The sequence below is a fragment of the Varanus komodoensis genome, unplaced genomic scaffold (assembly GCF_004798865.1).
Source record: "Varanus komodoensis strain SLA01 unplaced genomic scaffold, ASM479886v1 scaffold7_1, whole genome shotgun sequence".
Taxonomy (NCBI): Eukaryota; Metazoa; Chordata; class Lepidosauria; order Squamata; family Varanidae; genus Varanus; species Varanus komodoensis.
Window position 1 is genome coordinate 5,703,785 of NW_025336479.1, and position 23,412 is coordinate 5,727,196.

The 23,412-nt window shown below is 41.7% G+C and overlaps 1 protein-coding gene across 1 annotated transcript in view; it reads right to left on the reverse strand.

Moving 5' to 3' along the window:
- Positions 1–22,551, reverse strand: part of LOC123035431 (myosin-4-like) — a 38,057-nt gene extending 15,506 nt beyond the window's left edge. Inside the window, 28 exon segments of the mRNA XM_044453590.1 lie at positions 1–5; positions 8–62; positions 1,617–1,707; positions 1,797–1,942; positions 3,188–3,364; positions 3,922–4,164; positions 4,958–5,213; positions 5,591–5,727; positions 6,436–6,559; positions 7,930–8,047; positions 8,422–8,509; positions 9,088–9,158; positions 9,994–9,996; positions 10,416–10,725; positions 11,493–11,663; positions 11,759–11,908; positions 12,576–12,694; positions 13,179–13,317; positions 15,562–15,665; positions 15,762–15,860; positions 15,957–16,020; positions 16,125–16,217; positions 16,500–16,611; positions 17,807–17,834; positions 18,543–18,699; positions 18,797–18,940; positions 20,510–20,729; positions 22,499–22,551. The exon segment at positions 1–5 is cut by the window's left edge and continues 300 nt beyond it. Of these exon segments, the coding sequence (XP_044309525.1) occupies positions 1–5; positions 8–62; positions 1,617–1,707; positions 1,797–1,942; positions 3,188–3,364; positions 3,922–4,164; positions 4,958–5,213; positions 5,591–5,727; positions 6,436–6,559; positions 7,930–8,047; positions 8,422–8,509; positions 9,088–9,158; positions 9,994–9,996; positions 10,416–10,725; positions 11,493–11,663; positions 11,759–11,908; positions 12,576–12,694; positions 13,179–13,317; positions 15,562–15,665; positions 15,762–15,860; positions 15,957–16,020; positions 16,125–16,217; positions 16,500–16,611; positions 17,807–17,834; positions 18,543–18,699; positions 18,797–18,940; positions 20,510–20,713 (3,408 nt within the window). The 5' untranslated portion in view covers positions 20,714–20,729; positions 22,499–22,551.
- Between the last annotated feature and the right edge of the window lie 861 nt (positions 22,552–23,412).

Below are 23,412 nucleotides of genomic sequence, written 5' to 3' on the forward strand. Positions count from 1 at the left end.
TCTGCTTTGGCCCGAGATGCCCGCTCAGCCTCAATCTCTTCCTCCAGTTCCTCCATACGAGCCTTTTGAAAATGCAACAAATTTGTTTCAGGCTCAATATACATGGATCTGGGAGTAACAGCACCTACTATTATTATAACTAATACATAAAGGGATGTTTTAATACACTTTGAATTAGCATTTTGGAGCCTGAGGCAATAGAAAATTGTAGGAAAAGTTGTAGTTGAACTGTGTTAAGAAAAATGGTAAGAACTGTGCTTACAGTCAAGCCAATGTTAGACAGTTTTAAATCAGGCAAATGTTAATGAGAGGTTAAAATTACTGAAAATCAGAGTATCTAAGATTTACCTGCTTTCTTTTGTTTTTCTGTAGCTGAGAATTCAAACCTGTTTATCCCCCCCCCCACCCCATCTCTCTTTCATGTATTCACTTGCAGGGAATTCTGACATATGCTTAGCCCCATCCCTAGAAAACTCCTGGACTCCTGGACTGGAGTTTCCTATGGGCTGGATCCAGCATATGGGCCAAAGTCTGCATTCCTGGTTTTCACATATGACACCTACTGAAACCAAGAAGTCCTACATTATTTTGCAAATGGAAGTCTCTCAGCACTAGTGGCCAGAGGACCCTATATCCTGTGTTCCCTTTTATTCCCTATGTTTTAGAAAGAGCATTTTCTTTCACCTCCATATAGCCTGAAGTCCCTGATCCTGTCTAATCTTGGAAGCTAAGTAGGATCAAGCCTGGTTGAAATCTGGATGGGTGACTTAAATGTTGTAAACTGCCCAGAAAGCTTCAGCTATGGGTGAGATAGAAATGCAATCTTTCCTCAAATAAGGTTTTAAAACATGAAAAGTTGGATAATATTTGCTAACTTGCTATTAGTTCTTCTCCCCTCCCTCCCTCCCCTCTTTCCCTGATTTCCCTTCTGCGCATCCACATCTCTTATTTTACTGTTTGCCTAACCAAGGCATGGCACAGCCTTGTGCTTTCTCTCCCAGCTACAAACACACACACCTTAGAATTTGCAAAGGTTAAAGGGATTTGCAAGAGCCCCACTAGTCTCTGGTTCCACACCCCAGATTCATAGAAGGGTTATCTCTGAATCTGGAACTTAGGTATACAGCATTTCAAACCTCCCTTTTGTATCCCTTCTCCTCTGGAACAGGTAAGTATCACATTCTTAAATTGGGCCCGGACTTCAATGGGTAGCCAGTGGAGCTGATAGAGGACCGGAGTAAGAGTATTCAGTTTAAAGTAAAAATTATTTCTTTAAAAGTTGTAGATATTGTAGGTTTTCTGTGAAATGAATATGATCACAAATATGTTCTGGTATCAGAATTTGCCTGTGTAATTATACATCCCTTGAAAGGAGGCACTATTCATCTTTAACTAGGTGCATTGGTTTTTTAAGGCCAGCCATCACCTAGAGTCATAAGCTAGTCTTTCCTAAAGTGGGTTAGTCCATTTTCTTCTTTCTAAACTTGCATTCAATTTTGAGTAAAAGTATAATATTAGACTCACAGCATGACACAGCTAGTGAATGTACATGAGGGTCAGTCTGACCTTGAACTGAGATTTCCCAGGCACTTCAAATATACAAGAGTAAATTTTACCTGTAGCTCTTTAATCTTTTTCTGCAGCTGAGAGCTCTGAGCCTGTTCGTCCTCTATTTTTCCCTGTACCTGACTGATTTCAAACTCTTTCCTGAAGACGACGAAGAAAAATGGAAAGTAAGTATATTAAGGGGAAATGTCAGATTAAAGGTTCAGATACTCAGTACTTTAGTCACGTACTTCTTCAGTTTGTCATCCATTTGCTGCTTATCATTCTCCAGATCCATAATGGATTCCTGAGATATCTTTAGATCCCCCTCCAGCTTTCTCTTAGCTCTCTCAAGATCCATGCGAAGCTTTTTCTCTTGCTCCAGAGACCCTTCAAGCTAAAACAACATACAGGCGTTTGGACAGCATGTACTGATTTCACAGTTATTATGTTCAGATAAAAGAGCAGCACATGGGAAACAGGAGAAGTTTTGAAGGCCCAGTGGGTCTCACATGCTCCTTTAGCCCTCCACACTACCTCTTCTAAGGACACATGAGGCAGACAGTGCCACAATCAACTGCAGTTCCTAGCAAGTCTATTAAACACAAGCACCAAAAGCTAAGCACTAGAGTTTCCCTCTAATGGTGACCTGGAGCTCAGAAAAGGCCCTGCAGATCTCCTGTCAGTCAGCACAGACCAGTGCTGTTGACCTCCCTTTAGCCCCAAGGAATCCCATTTCAGAGAAGCTCATCAGGGTTTCATGCCAATGGTTGGCAAGGACATAGGTAAAGGGGAGGCTCCAAAAGCAAAGAGTTCAAGGCTAAAATACCCAAAGTACCCCCAGATGTAACTTTCAACCTATTAGCATGAAAGTTGCATAAAATCTGGGAAACCACTAAATGATTGGTGGTTGGGGGGAAGGGGTGGGGCCTTTTTGGGAACCCCAGAGGGCCAGACTGGGATGCCAGGACTAAGATTCTGCACAACCTCTGTGGACAAAACTGAGGCATGAAAATGTAGCCTTTACAGCAACAAATCACACAGGTCCGCTAGGGAAACAAGAAGCTCCAAGTGTTGGAGGGGAGGACACGCTGCTGTTTTGCTAGCTTGGCAGTGGCACAGGTAGGTCAGATGAATCCGGTCCTGCCCAACTGAAGAAGCCTCCAGAGTAGGCTGGATTCAAACCTTGTCACGCAGCTTCAGGGAAGGAAAGGGAGGCTTTTTTGCATGGTTAATTGCTTCGTGTGAAGTATACGTGCCAGATATGTTGTGAAGTATGTTGGATGGTGGTGGCAGCCCTTGCACTAACTGTTGTTGTTGTTAGTCACGAAGTCATGTCCAACCCATCGCGACCCCAAGGACAACATTCCTTGCACTAATGGTAGGGGGGAAATGCCTACGTGCAATAAAAATGATTTACAATTCTCAAAGCCACATCTTTTTTTCCAAGCAGTCACAGATGACATTCACAATTATTGACCCAATTATGCTGGGTCTTGCTGAACCATTGTTATTTCTTTTTCCCTAACTAAACTATAATCCATTAGTGATGCCTTTACTGGGCCTTTCCAATGATACTTCTCACCAGTTTCTTCCAAGTAATTTGTCTGAAATACTTAATTATCACCAAGAATCCTCTTACATCATCCACTTGCTGTTCAAGTTTTGATTTTGTTTTAGACAGAGTGTTGACTTTGTCCTCCTCAGCCTGAAGGTCATCTAAGGCCTGCTGGTGTGCTTCTTGGAGGCCTTTCTTTTCTTTGGAGAGCTTGGAGATGTTTTCATCTAAAGCTGCCATCTCCTCTGTGAGATTTTTAACCTGAGAAGCAGTAAATACCTCCACTTAGAGAAATTTCCTGCTCATAGTACACGCCTTATCACTACTATATTACCATTATCATTGTCATTACTACTCCTACTCCTACTACGGGAGCCCCTTTTCCATGGTATCCTCCCAAAGTAAGTTTGGCAGATGATGGTGGAGGAGCACTAACCTCCTTTTTTCATGTAAAGAGCACATGGCTTGCTGACTCACTTTTTGGTTCCTGTGATAATTGTTAGTATCATTAAAGATTTCTTTCCCACCCAATCTCAAAGATTCAAAGAAAGATGCCTATTGTCCTATTTTGTCCTTACAACTCTGAAAAAAGCTAAGTTGCATATCAAAACAGGCCTAGATCCAAGCCCCCAATTCTGCTGCAACTGACTGGTTGAAAGAATGAGCCAGCAGCAAAAACACCTCCTGAATCTTGAGTTTAGTAAGTACCCTTTACTTCTCCTTTTTTCCTCCTGTTGATTGACATGTTTACTTTTGCTTTTTGAGAAAAGAAAAAGGGGAGGGCTCATAATAGCAGAGCAACCCTCTAGTTCCTTCACCTTGTTTTCGGTGGCGTGCTTCTCCTTCTCCACTTTGGCCAATGTTAGCTCCAAGTCATCAATGTCTTTTTTCAGCTCGGAGCACTCATCTTCAAGTTTCCTCTTCTTTGCTGTCAACTCCGCATTCATCTCTTCCTCATCCTCCAGCCTTTCAGTCAATTCTTTGATTTTAGCTTCTAGCTGAATCTTGCTTTTGATGAGTCCCTCACATCTTTCCTCAGCATCTGCTAAGCTTTCACTTTCCTGGAGAAACACAAGGGAAAGCCAAGTCTGTTTTGTTCTTGTAACCATCAGGAGTAGAATTATATACTGAATGTACACCACTGAATCCTTGGTTAAGTGAGAGCACACAGCAGAATGTTCTTTTTAGAAACTGATCTGTAAAAGATATATACGCTTGGCAAGGATTTAGGTACAACCTCCCTACAGTTCATTAACTGCCCGGTAGACTTTCACATACCAAACACACTAACAAAAGGGAAAACTAAGAAGTCACAGAATACAGGACATTGGATCCCATAATATGGCTAGTCTGATTTCATTAGGTCTGGATAAGTGGTCTATAAAGTACCTAACTAGCATAATGACTAGACTTTAATAAAACGAGGAGGCCACTGATCCATATTAAATGGTTAGAAACTTTACTGCCTCTGCTCTCACTGCACAGCTCCAGCATACGAATCTCCCTTCCCCGCTACATTACACACATTTTGCCTGACATTCTTTTTCACCTGCACTTGTTGGCTACGTACGTCATTGGGGAGTGGAGTAGGGACCAGTATAGCACTCATGAGTCTTGTAAAGGTCAGATGCATGACCTGTGATCTGTGCACCTGAGCCCAAGCCTTGAAAGTAGGCCATAATCCCATTTGTTTGGACTGATAACCATAGATATGAAGGTAAGATATAGCTGTAAACCATGTTGTTATATTATGAGAAATTCTTGGCTTACCTAGAGGTGAGAGCAGTTAGCGTTCCGTCTACAAGGAAAGGTGGCAAGGTCAAAGCCACAATTAAATAAGGGCAAGTTACTTACAGATTGGACCTGAAGCTGAAGGTCATTCTTCTCTTGCACCAGGGTCACCATTTTTTCCTCAAGCTCTTTTCGTTTTGCTTCTGACTTTGCAAGTTCTTCTTTAGTTTTCTCAAACTCTTCTTTCATGTTGGCCATCTCTTTCTCTGATTCTGCACTCTTCAGCAAGGGCTTGATCTTGAAATACAACTTCATCCAGGGCCAGTGCTTGACATTCATGAATGAGCGGACATTGTATTGAATTATGTAAATGGATTCCCTGCCAATGCATGAAAAAAGGTGCCCTAAGTGGAATGTAGTTCAGATGGGCAGGTTCCCACACTAAAAGAGTATGCCTGGTATGTTCCAAATAAAAAGAGGATTGCGTGGGAGCCTTTGGCAATCAACTTTTACAAACCTGAGTTCAAATGCACATGCTCATATTACAGATCAGAAAGTAATTGCAAGATTTTACGAATATAATACATAATATAGCTCAGAATAAGAGATGGACTTGATGCAAGGAATAAAGGATGACACTCTAAAATGTTCACACTTGCTAAAGGTGAACATACAATGGCATTTCCCTTATTTATGTGTGCAAATAAATTTTAGTGTCCTGCTGTCTGATTTCTGAGAAAGGAAATGGCCCCTTACCTTCTGGCATTCATCTTTTGGAATTCAACTCTCATGAGGTATCCCCTGCACAAGGCCTGTGTGTGGGTGATGAGGGCTACCAGTTTCTCATCTCTCATTTCCTCCAGCAACCCCAGGAGACCAGCTTTGAAGAACACCTGCAACATTTTTGGTGAATAGAAGCAAGGTCAACAATCAAGTGAACTCATGCTAGCAGCACACTAACAGCAGGGGAGAGATGAGGGATTACACAAAGAGGACAATCTCTCCTCTACATCTTTTCCTGCTGCTCCAGCTGCCCACATTAAGAAAAGGGAACAGTGGCTCCATATTTTTTGCAGGTTTTCCGGATTTTCTCTTAGGAGAGTGAGTGTGGAATAGGGGTCAGTGTGTTGGGAGATGCAGGTTCTCGTCCTCATTCTGCCAGGAAGCTCATTGGATAATGTTGGGCCCATCACCAACTCTGTTTTACCTGCCTCACAGGGTTATTAGAGGTTGCTTGGAGAGAGAGGAAGCTCATGTATGCTGTCTTGGATAGGGTATAAGTGTAACAAATGTGTAAAATGTGAAATATCCCAAGCCAATTTGCACCATGTTGAGGAAGGCTCACCCATCTCTAACCCTGACTAGATGCTGCCTTTCTGCATAGACAGACTCTTTAGGTGCGGTGCCAGATTTCTGTACCTTCGGTGGCAAAGGGCATTCACACAGATTTTGTAGGAAATCTAAAAGAGCATTTCACAGTGCATGAATAAATTAGGAATTCCTGATATGTAACAGTTAACGCAAGCTTCTCTTTCCTGTCCTCCTGCTCTCGGGTATTTCATTCATTCTTTATCTGCTGGAAAGTCATTGCTTGCACCTACCTTAGAGTGGCCAAATCTGTACTGAGTGTGATCAACATCAATCGATCCAAGAAGCTTTTCAGAAGCCTTCTTGCTGTCAATAAACTGGCCCTCAGGGATTGCGGAGGCATTAAGAATTTTGTAGCTGTAATAATAATTTTTTAAAAAGTGGATTGGAACACGGTAGCAACAGAATGCAAGTCAGCAGCACAGGAGACTTTTGGCCTTAATGGGGAAACAAGATCTGAACAAGGAGAGCGATTGAGCAATACACATGCAATACACATTGGCCCCCTTCACAGCCGCACACCCACTGGCATGGGAAACATGCCTCCATCCCACACTGCAAGTGGATATTCCTTACACAAGGATGGGCCCAACAGCATGGCTTTTTCCCATTCAAGTCGATCCCTTCCCTCCAGGAGGATGCTTCTCAGATGACAAAGCCCCAGGTCGTGATCACCCACCTCTTTCTTTTTGGCTAGAATATTTACACAGACTCCCCAGCAGTATTTAATGCACCACAGGGATGCAGCTTCTATCCTATTCTGTGTGTGAGGTGGGGGGGAGCAGGGTGGGATCTTGAGCTAGAATGGAATTAGTGATGAGAAGGTCTACATACAAATCTATAATTCAAAGATCCAATGCCCATTAGCAGGGAACAGTATGCAAAAATATGTGTTGACTTAAGTTTTTATTGAAGTACATCCAGATCTCAACTTTCCACATAGGAAGGAATGAGAAATGTATGTACCCAGGTGCCTTGAAGTAATCCACATTTCACTGTAGGCTGAACTGAAATATGGACTGACTCAATCCACATTTCACCATGTTGAAAGGGTTATTATGAGAACTGATGGCACATAAGAAAACTGCTGTGGGATTTTCCAGTTGTGATTAAAGTTAATGGGATATTAAGAGCCAATAATGACAAACCGTTTGTAAGAACTATCCCAACAGGGATATGTGGGTTCTCAAGGAAATGTAAGTAAAAGTGAACTGATATAAATATGCAAGCAGAAAGCATCCCTGTAAAAGATCATGCCTTATTTGGATACTTATATCTGTGCATAATAGCCGGTGTTACATTTTTCATTTTATTTTGGAGAGGAGGTGCATGAATAAGCAATTCGGTTAGGTCTTATACAAGTAGAAATCTGACACTTTGGTAAAACCAGAAACCTGCCCCTGTTTATTAGTAAGATATGTAATATTATAAAGTTTGCATGCATGTGTTTAACCATAATTTCTACAACCATGAAAAGTAGAAAACAACTATATGATTACATTTCCCCTGCTGTCTCCTTAGCAGTATTTGTTAGTTTCAAGAACTATTTATTTCAGATGGGGGTTCTGAACCGCCTCCTCTCAGATGCAGCATTTTCTCCCAAAATCCCAGGCTCTGTGTCCATCCAGCCAGATGCTGAAATGGGTTATGTATGATAATGTGCTATGGAAGGCATGGCTTCAGCTTTTGGCAAAAGCAGCAACAGGATATTGATAGAGGGAGCCTACCGCTGCTTAAAATCGGCATAGAGGATTCTGCTGGGAAAACCTTTCCTACAGATCCGAATACCTTCCAGCACTCCATTACAACGCAACTGGTGCATGACCAGGTGATGATCCATTACACCTTTATAACCAGAGAGGAGAAAAAAGAGTAGAATGAATATCAAGCCTCCAGGTACATTCACACTGCATTCACTAGTATCCTCGTCATTACCTGATATGCTGCTGAACAAAAGTACTTCACTAACTAAAGGCCAAATTAACCTCAGCAGGCAGTTACATTTTCAGTGCATTATATTGGATTGAAGTTGTATGCCTACTTAGGAGATAGACAGGACACCTGGAAGTTTAGGAAATATGAATATCTTCTGACCATGGAGATCCTGTGGCCTGGTAAGAGTCAGATCTGATCTTGCCTGATGGATAAAGTATGCTACATAATTAGTCTTGCTGTCTCCAGTCAAGGGCAAACTCAGCAGCACCAAGGCAATAACTTACCTGGCGTCTTTGTCTCATTTGGAATCAGGCAGCGGACAAAGTGAGGATGGGTGCTTCTGAGGTTGGTCATCAGCTTGTTTAGATTCTCCTGTATCAGAGGAAAAGGAACAGGTTTTAAACTCAGCAACATGAAGATGCTTCCCATATTAATCTATAAGAATAGGGAATTTTGTTGGGGCTGAGGAGCCATAAGTCACATCCTGCCCCCCATTTCCTCTCATTCTGTTTGCACTCTTGCACTCTCTTACTGTCCCCCTCTGTGCCACTCACTTTCCTCTCATTCCTTTTCTGCCACGCCTGTTTTGTTCTCTTGCCCTCTTTCTGCCACCATCCTTTGTCAATTTTTTTCTCACTGGATCTTTCTGCCAGCCCCTTCTAGCTTGCCCATTTTCTGCCACCCCTTTCTGTGACTTGCTCCCTTTCCGCTCTCCCACCCTTCCCTCTTCCTTCCTGATCAGCACACAGCCACAGACCCCTCTAGCCAGAGACCTGAACTGGCAGCTTCCAGAGGGCTCTCCCCGCCACACACACTCTCAGCTTTCCCTCTTCTGCCTCTTTCTCTTCCTTCGGGCTCCCCTGCACAAAATTAAGCAGAGGCCTTTGGCTGCAGGTTGCCCACCCCTGATCTGTACTATAAAGAGCAGAGCTGACATAAGTGCGACATACTCTGAACACAGCAGACACTGTTTGGAAGGAGCCTCCCTTCTTCTTGCCACCTTTCTTGCTGCCACTGTCACCTTGGAACAAAATGTCAAGTATGTAAGATGTTGTACTTTGCAAAGCAGTCTCTTCATTTGATTAAAGGAACGCATGGACTGGTTGAGCTGAAGGGATGCCGCAACAGAACAAGTCGGTCACCTCCTGTGCTTCTACCCACATTTCATTGGTATCTCTTTAAACAGCTGAAACTTTATCCTGGATCACAGATTGAGACCATATTACTGAGTTTCTTAGATAAAGGGATGGATGTTCAAAGGAAAAAAAAGACTAGAAGTAGGAAGGTTGTACTTTTTCAAATCTGTGAAAATTAATATTTTGTGATCATGCACTATAGGTTCAGCTCTTCGCTAGAATCTTCTCTGCTACCTGGTAGGTTAATTATCATGCAGAAACACATCCATATAGCATAACAAGTAGGGATGTGTGAGAAAACAGCTTCCCTGTTTTTGGTTTGTTTAATTTTTATTTTAGTACTTCTCCAGTTCACGTCACCTGGAAATGGGCATGGACCAGAAGTACTTCGCCTAGTGCCCTCCAGATGTTTTAGACTGCAACTCCCAGCATTCCTGGCCATTGGCCATGCTGGCTGGGGATGACAGAACTTGATATCCGAAGCATCTGAAGGGCACTGAATTGGGGAAGACTGATCTATGGGAGCTGTCTCTAAAACCTACCTACAGCATGAATACAGATCCCAGAAAGCTTGTTGCTAATCATAATCAAAGTATGGTATAAGCCACTATGAGAAGTAGTGAAGACTATCAATTCTGATGGCTTTAAAAGGGGATTGAAGAGATTCATGGAGGAGAAGGAGGCTATCAGTGGCTACTAGCTTTGCTGGCTATGGGCTACCTCCTTTACCAGAGTTGGCATGCCTGGATGCACCAGCTGATGAGGAACTTGGGCAGGAGAAGGTCTTGCACCCATCCTGCTTGAGGGGTCCTGTGAACGGATAATTTGCCACCATGTGTATGGAGCACTGGACTAGATGGGCCTTTGGAACGATCCAGAATGGCTTCTCCTATGTTCTTAAACCTCCCACAAAGATCCCACTTTAACGCTTCAGAACAGGAGCAGGGAACATCAGACCCGTGGGCCAATCCAACTCAGAGGCTCAGTCCAGTCCTCTGGGGTCCCCTCTGGGGTCACACACCTTTTGATTGCTATGTGGAGCAAAGACCCAAGCAAAGTATCACTCTCAGTTAAATGGTTTGAATTAAGGGAGCATGCTAAAACTGCTGCCTGGTCCGTGGGTTTTCTCCAGTGGTGCTTACCTGCTTCTGAACCCGCATAGTTAGAATAAAGGAAGGACAGCAATTTCAGCGAGGACTTCTGATACAGCTGCACAACAGATTCGTTGAGGGGGTCCTTGTTCTTGTCCAGCCAGCCAGAGATGTTGTAGTCCACAGTGCCAGCATAGTGCACCAGGGCAAAGTGGGCCTCAGCCTTGCCTTTGACAGGCTTGGGCTTCTGGAAGTTGTTCGTTTTGCCAAGGTGCTGGTCATAGAGCTTGTTCTTGAAAGAAGTGTCCGTTGCCTTGGGGAACATGCACTCTTCTTCCAGGATGGAGAAAATGCCCATGGGCTGGAGGGAATGGCAAAAGCATTTGGAGAGAATGGAGACATGCTCTTTGATACAATGCTGTGATGGGCTGTGGAACAGAGCAAAGCAGCTGCTCTTGCCTCTAAATATAATGCTAATGACTGAGTACTGAAGCTAAACAAAAAAAGGTCCTTCATTTCCTCTTCTGTACTGACAGTTTCTTTTGCAACAGCTAAATCCCTACTGCAGTTGTTCAGCCTTCCAAGAACTGAGGGAGGCTCAGCCCATGTTCTGTTCATTGACTATGCTGGACCTAGTTAGCTTCCCTGTTTCTTTTCCCAGCTGAATTCTTTCCCTTCACAGGTGGTTTGTGTCAGTGTATCAACTCGTTTTCCCTGTGAATTCCTTGTCTGCACAGGTGTGCAGTTTACAGGTGCTGCTCACAGTTCATTCTCTTTCTTAACCCCACTTCTCCTCCTCAGCTTCCTCAGTTCCACTCCTTTCATGCACACCTGCTCCAGCAACCCTCTTCTTCAACTAGCCTCTTCCTTTCTTTTGACTCTGTCAACCTCATTTCTCCATCTTGATCTAGATTCCTGGTTGCATCCTTCCCATGGAGAAACACATGCTCTTTCGTGTAGGGCAAGTACACCACAAGGGACAGATGGGTCAGTGTGAGGCCATACATTCAGAAGAAATGCTCAGACACAGAAATTGAGATGCATTATGAACCTGTGCTAAGAAATGTGGAAAATTATACCCAACATTTCTGCAAGAAAACAAATGACTTACCAGGAGACATCTCCTACCTTCTCAATAAGCTCAATACAAGCAGCCAGATCCATTCCAAAGTCAATGAATTCCCAATCAATCCCTTCTTTTTTGTACTCCTCCTGCTCCAGCACGAACATGTGGTGGTTGAAAAACTGTTGCAGTTTCTCATTGGTGAAGTTGATGCAGAGCTGCTCCAAGCTGTTGTACTTTCAAACAAAACAGGGTGTTTGTATTTTTAATGAACAGAATAACCTCAAATAATGGCATCTTTTTGGATAAAATTAATGTAACTATGACTTACATCAAAGATCTCAAAGCCAGCAATATCCAGCACCCCTATGAAATGCTGTCTTTGCTGCTTGGTGTCCAGCTGCTGGTTGATACGAGTCACCATCCACAGAAACATCTTCTCGTAGACGGATTTTGCAAGGGCACCCACAGAATTGTAGACCTACCCCAATAGGAAACAACAGGAAGCATGACTTTTAAAAAGAGGTTCCCCAGTTCCCAATTTTAATGCCCACGTACCATTTAAGGGTCTGGTTTTGACCTTTAAATCCATAAGTGGTTTATATCAAAGATACCAGAAAATACCTCCCATATGAGTGCAGTCTGTTATGCAACAGGGTGCTGTGCTTAGTTGCCCGTGTTGTCAAATATTAGGTGAAAATAGAATAGTAGTAGAGTTGGAAGGGGCCTAGGAGGCCATTGATTCCAACCCCAGCTCTGCTTCCACATGTGGTCACCTGTTTGGCTGCAGGCCTACACCTTTCCAGCTTGGCAAAGGTGACTCAACATGCTAGCCTAATGAATAGCTATGGAGGCAGGCTAGCTGGGATAAGAGTTGTTTAAGAAACCTGCAGGTGTTGTCTTTCAATTACCAGCTGACATTTCTGTTTGGACTTCCCTGAGATTCGATTGAAATCTGCTGCGGCCCTGTTTATTGCAGAGTTTTATAGTTTATTTAATCTACTCTATTTTGATTTTATTGAAATGGAACATGTTGTTGTCTACCCTGAGGTCTCTTTGAGACACATGGTGGGATACAAATCAGAATCAATAAAAATGAATACAAGTGTTCCAGGAAAATATTGCCAGTCTGAAAGAAAATGGCTCACTTGCTGCACATTTTGTCCTTTAGTCACATATTCATTTCCAACTTTCACTCGTGGGTAGCACAAGCCTTTGAGCAAATCTGCAGAGTTCAGGCCCATTAAGTAGCCTGCTTTGTCAGCCACTAGATATAAAAGAGAAAATAAAATAAAATGTCCAAGAAGGAACAAATCTCAGCAGAATGGTAAAACAACCTTTTGGAAGCAGTACCAGCTTTCAGGTCATTAGCAGCATTCAGAAATCATGAACTGTCTTGAAAAGCCACCTCTGCCAAAATCTTCCAACGGACTTTCATGATGATTGCCAACTCTGATGCCCACATACACAACAACTGGATGGCTATTTTGACTCCTCCTTTTCTCCACTCTGACTGGAAGGCTGCCTTCCTCTGCTTGCTCCAGGTGTTCACAGACATTCAGAATCACCCCTAGTCTTAACCTCTTCCTGGATTATATTTTTTAGTCTCTGGTGTGAGGCAGAATATTGTGAACCTACTTTATTATTTTTATCATTATTCTTCCAGGCACTAGGGAATACTGTGGAAAACAACCCCATGAACATTTGTATAAATAACAGAGACATGAGGACTATCCTTATATAACACTCACCCTCAGTGCCATCTGGTTCTGCCTGCTCCTCCCGCTGTTTCTGCTTGAATTTCATGTTTCCATAGTGCATCACTGCACCTGTCAGCTTGTAGATTCCTACCTTCTCCTCTGCACTGAAACCTAAGATGTCAATGGCGCTCTAAGGAAGGACAAGAACGTACAAAGGTCACATCTGAAGACTCTTCAAAAGACAGAGGGAGTTTTGACCAGGCAAAGAAACTAGGTGTCCATAATTAATAGAAAGAATGTAGGAAGATTCCTATATTTTGGTCAAAATTGGCAATCCTGGCATGGATTGAACCTTTCAAATGTAGATATCAAAGTTCAGCCACACTGAGTATATTTTTCAGGGAAATAGTTTTTAAATATCACTTTGCATAAGAGATGATCACTTACTCCTAAAGCTGCAAGTTTCACTGAAGAGCATGGATGTCTTTGATTTCACAGCACTTTCAGTTCTACAGTTGTGATGAATAAAGATCTGAGTCACCATCTTCCTTGTCCAGCAGAATGCGCTTGTCTGTGAAATCCTGATTTGACATCCAAAATGTCTTGCCCTGAACAATAGTATGCTGAGCTTTCACTGTGAGTCTGGGATCTACTATAAATGGTGTTCATAGAAATAACTGTGGAGTGTTTGTTTGTTTGTTTTTCCCTCCTGCACTTTCCTATTCTTTCTTCCATATTTTCTTTGTGAAAGCATGAGAAAATTTATTACGGAAAAGAAAGATGGAATTGCTGCACAATGTCTTTCAACTGGTAGTGCTTGGGATTTAAATTTAATTTTATCAATTTTAATATTTTGTTGATTTATATATTGTGTTCTATTTTGTCTATTTGTTACATTATTTAACTGTATTTTATTAATGCTATTATTGATATTTTACTGTAATGGCTGCCCAGAGAGCATTGTGCTAATGGGGGTGGGGGTTTATACAAATTTAATAAATAAATAAATATTAGGAGCCTTCCATCTGGCAGTATCCTTACAGTAAAACTCAATTTTTAAAAAGGGATGAAATCTGGCAAGAGTCTTCCCATAAGTCAACATGAAGATGGATACTTGTGAACCTTATTCAGATTTGGCCAAAAAAAAAAAAAATGCTATAATGAAGATGAGGAACAATGTGAAGAGACCTTTAGAGTTTCCTGACTTTTGTTTCCCAACTGTTCTATCTTTCTAACCATTCCTCTTCAGCTATTGATTAAGCAATAAAATCACTTAGGATGCAAATAAAAAGCCCATTACAATTTGTTTTTTTGGCACCGAAAAAGGACCCACTGGGAATATGATTTCAACTGCATGTTGCAGTTTCCAACTAAAATGCCTTGCCATTGTTTTCACTATTAAAAAACTTGCCTTTTGTCACAGAGATTGGTCCAACTGAATGAGGAAGCTCATCACACAGCAAGAAAATGTTTTTCCACTGCTGTGTTCCAGAAGCCACTATTCCCAATGCCTAAAAAGGTGAACAGCTGCCCTGTCACCTCTTAAGAAAGCAGATCACCTGCTACGCAGATGAAGCATCTGGACCAAGTCCTACATCCATTTTTCCTCCCACTCCCTGGTGACCTCAGGCAAGCTGTCAAGGCTGATAACCTGCAGCTAGATGTGGGTTCTTTTCCACCAGCAATCTTTTGTGCTTCTGGAACAGAATACAAATGTCTGTTTCTGTTCACTGACCACTTTCACTGGGTTGAGAAAATTGACTGTGTGTACCCCAATGACCGTCTTTCAGCTTGAAAGGGAGACTCATAGCCAAAAGACAGAATCAGCAGCAGACATTTCACTGGATCACGTCAGTGAGTTACACCAATGAATCTCTTCCAATACTCCAGCTGACCCCACATTTTCTCCAAATTATCCTCAAACTTCACTTCACCCAACTTTTCTTTACAAGCATTCTTCACCCAGAAGATCCCCAGTTGTATGCCATAGCAATGCAATAAGTATAACCCATGCTTATTCCTATCACATATCTTTAGAAATGCCTTAACTTGTATAATCAGTTCTTGCCATGACACTTTGATCTTAACTATAATGAATTTGGAATTGTCTGATACATAATTTTAGTGTTCTTCCTGGGTCTTTCTGGGAAGTTAGGTACATCATGAAAGGATGGGTAGCCCTGCCATAGTCAGAACAGTCAACAGGTGCTCACACAACTGCAGTTTACATGACACTCATGACTGCAGTGTATCTGCTGAGAGAGAACAAGTATTTTTCCAGTAATAATTACAGTAATTTGCTGGGCAATCACAATAATGCTGCACTAGAAGTGATTCCTTGGAGAAAGGTACCTAGACCCCTCATCAACTGTGAAGCAAATTAACACTGAGTGTGCAAGATAAATCATTCTGAAACACCCCCTGTGGTACTTACATCAGTGGCTAACAGCTCCTCTGCATCATCAATACTAGCTACAGTGAGCTCTCCCTGACTCACATATGGATAATCGTAGGGATTGGTGGAAATCAGCAGCAGGTCTGTAAGTACAGAGCAATAGCAATCCATGCTGTTTCTTATTCACAGCCTAAGTTGAATAACTTGGATGATTTATAACAATGGCAGCCTCAACTTACCAATCAATTCTGGTTTCTTATTTGACATGATCTGGTAAAATATATGATAGCTCCTTTCAGCTGACAGCTGAAAGGTTACTCTCGATTTCTCCAGGAGATCTGAAACAATTTAAAAAGGAAAACAAGACAATAATGGAAGGTGTTTCCTTTATTGCTGCACTTGATTTATTAAGCAGAGATGTGTCTGCCACTCACAGGTTTCAATGTCTGCAGAAGCCAGCTTTCCCGTGGTTCCAAAATGAATTCTGATGAATTTACCCTGAGAAATTGGATAAACAGCCCATCAGTACATTATACACGTGTGCCTAAATTTCTAACATGTGGAAGTTTTACACAACAGAGCAGATAAGCCCCTGAACTTACAAATCGTGAGGAGTTGTCATTCCTCACTGTCTTGGCATTGCCAAAGGCCTCCAGCAGGGGGTTGGCCTGGATGATTTGATCTTCCAGAGTCCCCTAATTATAGCATGAAAAATTTCCAGTTAGGCTGTGTTTTCTAAACATGGAAAAGATCATGGCAGCCTTAGGTAGTCTATGAATCTAGAAAAAAAACACTGAAATGGTATTTCCACTCACAGAAAGGATGTAGGAAAGACAAGCCAAAGGAAGGATTACCCAGGTGCAGTTTCACTCTATATTCACCTAATTCTGCTTTTATATGTGCTAAAGTTATGTCAAATTACACTTTTTTCTCCCAAAAATAAACCAAACCCAGAAAACTAGATGGTTCACACATACTTGCATTTTGCCAGGCTGTGGCTCCTTCTTCTTATCCCCAGTAACTGCAATTGTTGCAAAGTACTGGATGACACGCTTGGTATTAACAGTCTTTCCTGCACCAGATTCTCCACTGTTGGAGCAAAAAAATATCACAAAAATTGTAATAATAAACAATTGCTCCTTTCACTCCAGGAAACTTTAGAGCCACGGAGGCATTACTCTAAAAAAAAAAAGAATGCATTGAGTGTGCCATTAAGAGTAGTTCATTATTTCTGATATGGGAAGGTGATTGTGCTGCCTTTAGCACTACACCTTTTCATGAAGACAGGAGAGGAGTTGCCATGCAGGTGACAGCAATTTTGTGTTACATTTTCCTCCTTTGCTGCTGGATTGATGCAGATGAGGACACCTAAGAACATACGAAGGCCCGTGCTACATAAGATCAAGGGTCCCTGACAGCTTTCTGTTCACACAGTGACCAACCTTAATATTTGGTTGCATAATGCTAACTGTAAAATTAATTGTTTATTGTGCTGTTCATATCATTGGCATTGGATAATGTTAGCTGACTCCACAATCCAAAGCCCCTTTCCTGAGCTACTGTTCACTTGATGGTTTCCTAGCTTTTGTTTATTCTAACATCCTAAAGTTTAGCTTCTCATAGTAAGATCTACAACATGCTGGGGGTGGGGGTGGTAGTTTTCCCCCTTTCCTTTGCCCACCCCACTAGAACGCAGCCCCTGAACACTACTTACAAACTGAATTCTGTCCTTGGCCTGAAAGGGCCTCCCCACTCCTGTTTTATGCTCAATAAAACTTTTAGATGAAGAGCAATCACTGAATAGCTCACATATTATAATTACATTTATTGGATTCAGATTGCCTACTCTGTGAACCATTTTGGGTGCAAATGTATTTATGGAAAATGTGTTATACAAATAAATGGACTATGACTTAATATAGTTCTGTTTCAGCCACCAGTGCCCACTTCCATGGCCAAGAACCTCTGAAATGAGTCTTGTTCAGGTCATTCCCTGCACTGCTTCCTGCTTGCTTTTCTGCTCCCTTTATTGCATGCCGAGGAGCAGGTTTGCAGATGAACAGCCTGGTATTTAATCTCATGAGCAGCCTCTCTTAATTACCTCATCAGCGTAGATCTTTTCCTTGCAGGATGGGAAGTTTTATTACTGGTTTTTATCCCCTCCTGCATGCAGGAACTGAAATTGGAGGACAGTTAAGAGAGGCTGCTTAAGCACTGATTAACAGGCTCCTTGCCACTGCCTTACAGATGTCTTCTAAGTGGATGGTTCTGGAGAAATACTCACGTGATCAGGACTGACTGGTTTTCGCGGTCTGAAAGGCAAAAAAGAAAAAAAAAGTTCTGTTTTTTCTACCAAACTATATGTTGGCTGGTCTGAGGCTTCTGCTAAGAAAAGCTGCCTTTGATGAGTCAGATCAGTGCATTGCCACTGACTGGCAGAGGCGATTATGGGATCTGACAGGAGCTGTCCTAGCTTTATCTGGAGGCTGAACTTGGGACCTCCTACATGCAAAGCATGTGTTCCACCATAAAGCTGAGGTCCTTCCCTCAGCTTACAAAACCATAACTGGAAGCATTTTATGGGTGATAACTTTTGCCATGTAGATATCCTTCAGAATGCTAGCCTGTGACCCCCTCTCCAGTTCAGCACTGCTATTTACAATCTTACACCTCTTTGAAATTCATGGAGGTATCATTAGTATTATCATGATGTTATATAGCTTTTTACTGAGATTTGTCACTGAAAGTCATCCGTTTTTCCATGGCTTTTTATAGTAGAAAGAGTTTATTCAGTGGAATTCAAAATAGGAAGCAAACTGTCAGTGTTGGTTTGTTGTACTTTCATCTCCTTCCTGAGAATTTTATCATCACGGTATGGTTATCAATAACTTGGCTACATTCAGAAGCTGCCTTTTCCCAGGTCAAGTCACTGAGCCATCAAGGTCAATACTGTTGACATGCATCAGAAGGTAACAGTGATTCACATCCTAGCAGCGTATTTCCAATTTCTGATTACTTACCAGTCAACATGAACTGATAGGCATTGTCAGAGATGGAGAAGATATGAGGAGGGGCTTCCTGGCGTTTTTTGCCCCTGTAGCCAGTCACTACTTCAGGGTTATATACCGGCAGCCACTTGTAAGGGTTGACGGTCACACAGAAGAGACCTGAGTAGGTCTATTAAAAGAGCAGACAATGAATCGGCATTCATACCATGTTGCGTAGTTGTGGGGTTGAAAAATCTGGAAGTAAACTTGGTTTGGCTGCAACTCACATAAATCATCCAGGCTGCATAACGCTCTTTGAGGTTATACAGCACAGCAGGTTCATGGAGGTGGGTCATCATGACCATGTCCTCAATTTTATCAAATTTGGGAGGGTTCATTGCAAAGACTTGATCTTCCTTAACTGTCACAGTCTGGAAGGCAGAAAAAGATGAAACATAAGCAAGGAAGCATTTTGAGATACACCTGTCTTGCAGAGTATATGTGGTGCTTGCTTAACACACCAGCTGTGAGCAGGGAGTGGGTTTGGAGCATGGCTTTCAGGTCAAAGCATTGTCTCCAATCTCAGGTCTGGGAATCCAAATCACCCTATGCTTTTCTAGATGCTCTTAGAATCTCTCCTTGGTTTGAAGGGTTTGTTTTTTTAAAAAACTTGGAGACTTCCATTTTGCAAAGCAAAGTGCTGTGCTTCATTTCAGAGCACCTTCACCGCTGCCACAATATGTGCTTAGGTTCTTGAAGTAAGTATCTTTCTATTAGTTTCATCAGTTTCATCTGGCAAATGTTTTGTGAGGGGCCATGGAAGCAAACCCTGCATGGCAGCCATTTGGTAAGAGTGCCTATGAGATATTAAAATACTCTCTCTCTCCCTCTCTCTCTCTCTCTCTCTCTCTCTCTCTCTCTCTCTCTCTCTCTCTCTCTGTGTGTGTGTGTGTGTGTGTGTGTGAGAGAGAGAGAGAGAGAGAGAGAGAGAGAGAGAGAGAGAGAGAGAGAGAGAGAGAGAGAGAGAGATTCTTTTGTCCACTCCCTACAGGCCTCTGAAAGTCTTCTGACCCATCTCTTTCTTTCTTCTTTCCTTTCATATTTAACTTGTGCCTGGTCCCAGCTGACAATTTCTTTCCTCCCTGTTTCCTGCTGCTTTTACATTCACTTCCTCCTATAATAGCCTCTCTCTCTTATCTCCTTCCCCTTTGTGCCTAATTTTTAAAATGATGGCTAAAAATACTAGCCTTGCTCTCTGACCAACTCCCACTGGCATGCATGCCAATTGAACTGTATATCATGCAGTCATGGCACTGGGCCATTTGTGGACCCGCTGGAATGACCCAGTCTACAGTCTGAGAAACTGTGAGCTAATGAATTAACCTGACTGCACATTCCGCCACGCTAGCACTATCCTGAAGAGAATGTTGGAAAACAGTGGTACCAAGTATAAGAAATGAAGCTTGGGCACTCACTGGCTCCCTAATATAGCTGGATTTGCTCTAAAAATGTTGTGAAAGCCATTGGCAATCTGTGCTTGCATAAGAATTATACTACAAGTGATACACCTGTGGTAGCTATGTCCTCCATAATGCTGGATCACCTACTATTTGGAACTAATAATAAAAAATAAAATAAATAAATTGCTTCAGAAGCTGCAGGGAGAAGTTCACCTTCACTCAAACAAATAAGCACTGTGTCTCTTAAAACCAGGTGAAAAAAATTTGAGCAGCATGAAAAGGCTCAGAAAACTTTCCCCTTTCAACTTTTAAGTTCATGTTACATGGTTCATTTGGCTTTTTGTCTGCATTATGTTGCAATGTATGACATACATGATGCTATGCCTGGCATATCCCTTCCATAAGATGCTACCAACTTTATAATGGGCTACACAGTTCCTGGCCTTCAGACCAGGGCTGGGAAAACAGAGTGACCAGAGGTTCACCAAGCAGGCAAATGCACATCATTCCATGAGACTGTGAGATTACATTCCTACTTACACGATCATCTAACGTTTTGACAGTGACCTTGTTAGGTTCTCTACTTGTGATTGTGCCTTTGACATACATTTCTTTCTCATCCACCACAAAACATGCTGTTTTAGCATCAAATGGACGGTTCTGGATTTCAATTCTCTCCTTTTCCGGTTTCCGGAGATAAGGAGCTGCTTCTCCAAATACAGCCATTTCAGCATCCGAAGTCATTATTCCTATAGGTTGGCTGAAGGGATTAATGAAGAATGTATCATAATTACAGCAGCAATATTTATCTGGACACTATTTCTGAGTCCTGTTCATATTCCAGCACTTTCATTCTCCCTGTTGGTCGTGTACTAGGTTAATACACCTGATTGTTCAAAAATGTATCTCTTTCAAGTCATGGAAGGAGAGTATAGGGATCTGAACAAGTGCTAACATTATTTTGAAATTTTAAAAAATTAAATAAAATTGCAACATACGTGTCAGTATAGCTGATAGGCAACACATTTCGGTTAAATGTTATCAGGAATCGTTTATTAATTCTGTTCAGATTAGTTGCTAAGAAGTTATTTTGGGAAGTCTGCATCCTGCTATTTCAAACTCTTGAATAATATTCTTAAAACCAAGATATACATTTAACAAAATCATGTGATTATAAGACCATCCTGGATTGTACCACTTCAGACTATATGTACGGTATCTAATTTTAAATACCTGCTTTCCCCACCTTGCCGCAGAGACCTGTGTGCACATACTGAACTTTCTTTTGCCCAGGTAAAACAAACTTCTGCCTTTCAGAATATACAAACCTTTGGAATGTTCTTTATTCCCTACAGGACTTTAACAACTGGTTTGATTGAGAGTTTACAGTCGTCTGACTAGAAGGCAAATATGGCATGGTGCATTCCATGTTCCACTTTATATCACTTGCTTCCTGTCAATAGATGTTTATTCAGAACAAACAAAGGGAACCAATTTCCCATGGATGGCAATTGTTCCCATACCAAGCACCTTTCCAGATGGACAAGATGAGGCCACACTTACACAACAGAGGTAAAACAAACCTGCTATTCCAATATATCTCTCTAGCAAGTTACCTTATATTGAGACAGACGGTTAGTTCATCCAGCTCAGTACTACCTACAGTTCTGCCTTGCTGAGATTCCTTTTTAAATGAAGATGCCAGGGGCTAAAATAGGACTTTCTGTGGGAAAGGAATATGGTCTATGCAGAGCTACAGAACTGTGCCCTTCCTTAGAATTGTGTCCTTCCTTAGATTGGGGCTTTGAAGTGAGGAGTCAGATATATGAAACATCATGCGGAATTCACACTGTAGAAGCAACAGGAGATATTCAGGCTAAATTTAAAATGGAATTTAAGATAGCATTGATCTTACCTTTAGTCACCAGGAAGGCAAATATGATCTGTATCTTTCAAATGTGAATAGGAAGAAGAAAGAAGGTTAGTGGAAAAAGAACATGGTCTTGGAATATAGTAGGCTTTACAATAGTGCTTACAATAAGGATTGTGCATAATCAGGAAATTGAATTATATAGAAAATCCTTCTTTTATCATTTCTGCTTTTGCCTCAATCTGCGAACAAATTCTAAATCTTCATAGAATGTGTGTGTATTATCGAATAAGTCCAAATACACACCTTTTCCAAGAGATCGTACAATTATCCCCTTCTGTCTTTTGTCAGTAGCCTTTTCGAAATGAATCAAGAAACTTATGATGAATACAATATATCTGCCCTTGACGGAGCTTTATGCATATTTCGTCTTTTATTGTGCCTCTTTGAAGCATTGAGAGGCAATAATCCTATAAACTGGCATTGTGGAAGAGCCTCTATGCATGCCTGTATGTCACCACTGCTCCTGCACCTTCATAGTTTGTAGCATATAAGCACATCACAGAATAAGTAATGAGAAACAACAGTGGACATGGATAGCCTGGAGCAATGGCAAGAGTCCAGAGTCCTTAAGAACTTGACAGGGAACTGTAACTTACCTTGAGATACTGAGCTAGTGAAGAATCAAGGAGCCTTAGGCCTTGGAGACTTTATACACAGCCATCTGCCAACGCAGCATTCTAGGCCTCTATTTTTGGTGAATTCATAATTTATTCTTTAGTTGCAAATGTGTTGAAGGCCTGATCTCCCACGCTCTTTCTGTTAATTAGGGAGACTCATGATTAGTTGAAGGTTACAAGGAGTCAGCTGGCCAGAAATGACTTCTCTTCTGTCATACACATTATATCACCCCCTGTCAACTTCAATGCATAATGTAGAAAGTTCTGGAGAGTTTGTATTTAAGTCTCAAAAAAGGACCAATTGTACATTGCTAGCAGCATGCAAGAAAACAGTGGATTGTGAATAGATACAAGAGGGATGTATTTCCTTAGTTCATATTAAATTAACAATATTTACCTATTTCAAAAAGGTTCAAGAAAGCAAATGACACTAAATTTTAGTTATGCTCATGACTTGGAAAATAGATTATTATTTTAGACTATGCTCTTACACTGATAGGCAATTGAGGAACATGTTAACATTTCGAGCACATTGCTCAGCTTGGTTCATACAGCAAGAAATAAAGCCTGGGAGATATTCTCTCTCAATTTTTTTAAGAGTTTGGTACTTCTGATCTGTAATGTCAATGTCAATGTGCAACATCAGTGGAATTAGCAGCTACATTCTTTGACAGGCAAGTGTTGCTACCTCTCTGTTACTGTCAGCTGTCAGCTCATTTCCTCAAGGTTAGAACATGTCTTAAAGCTTCCTCACTTTGATTCCTTTAGAACAGGACAAGATAATCTTCTGCCATGTCTTGTGAGAAGAACCCTTCCAGACCTTGCAGATCCAAACCAAAATTGCACTCCTGCTTAGGTAGCCCTGCACACAAGAAGACTTGTTCATATTCCAA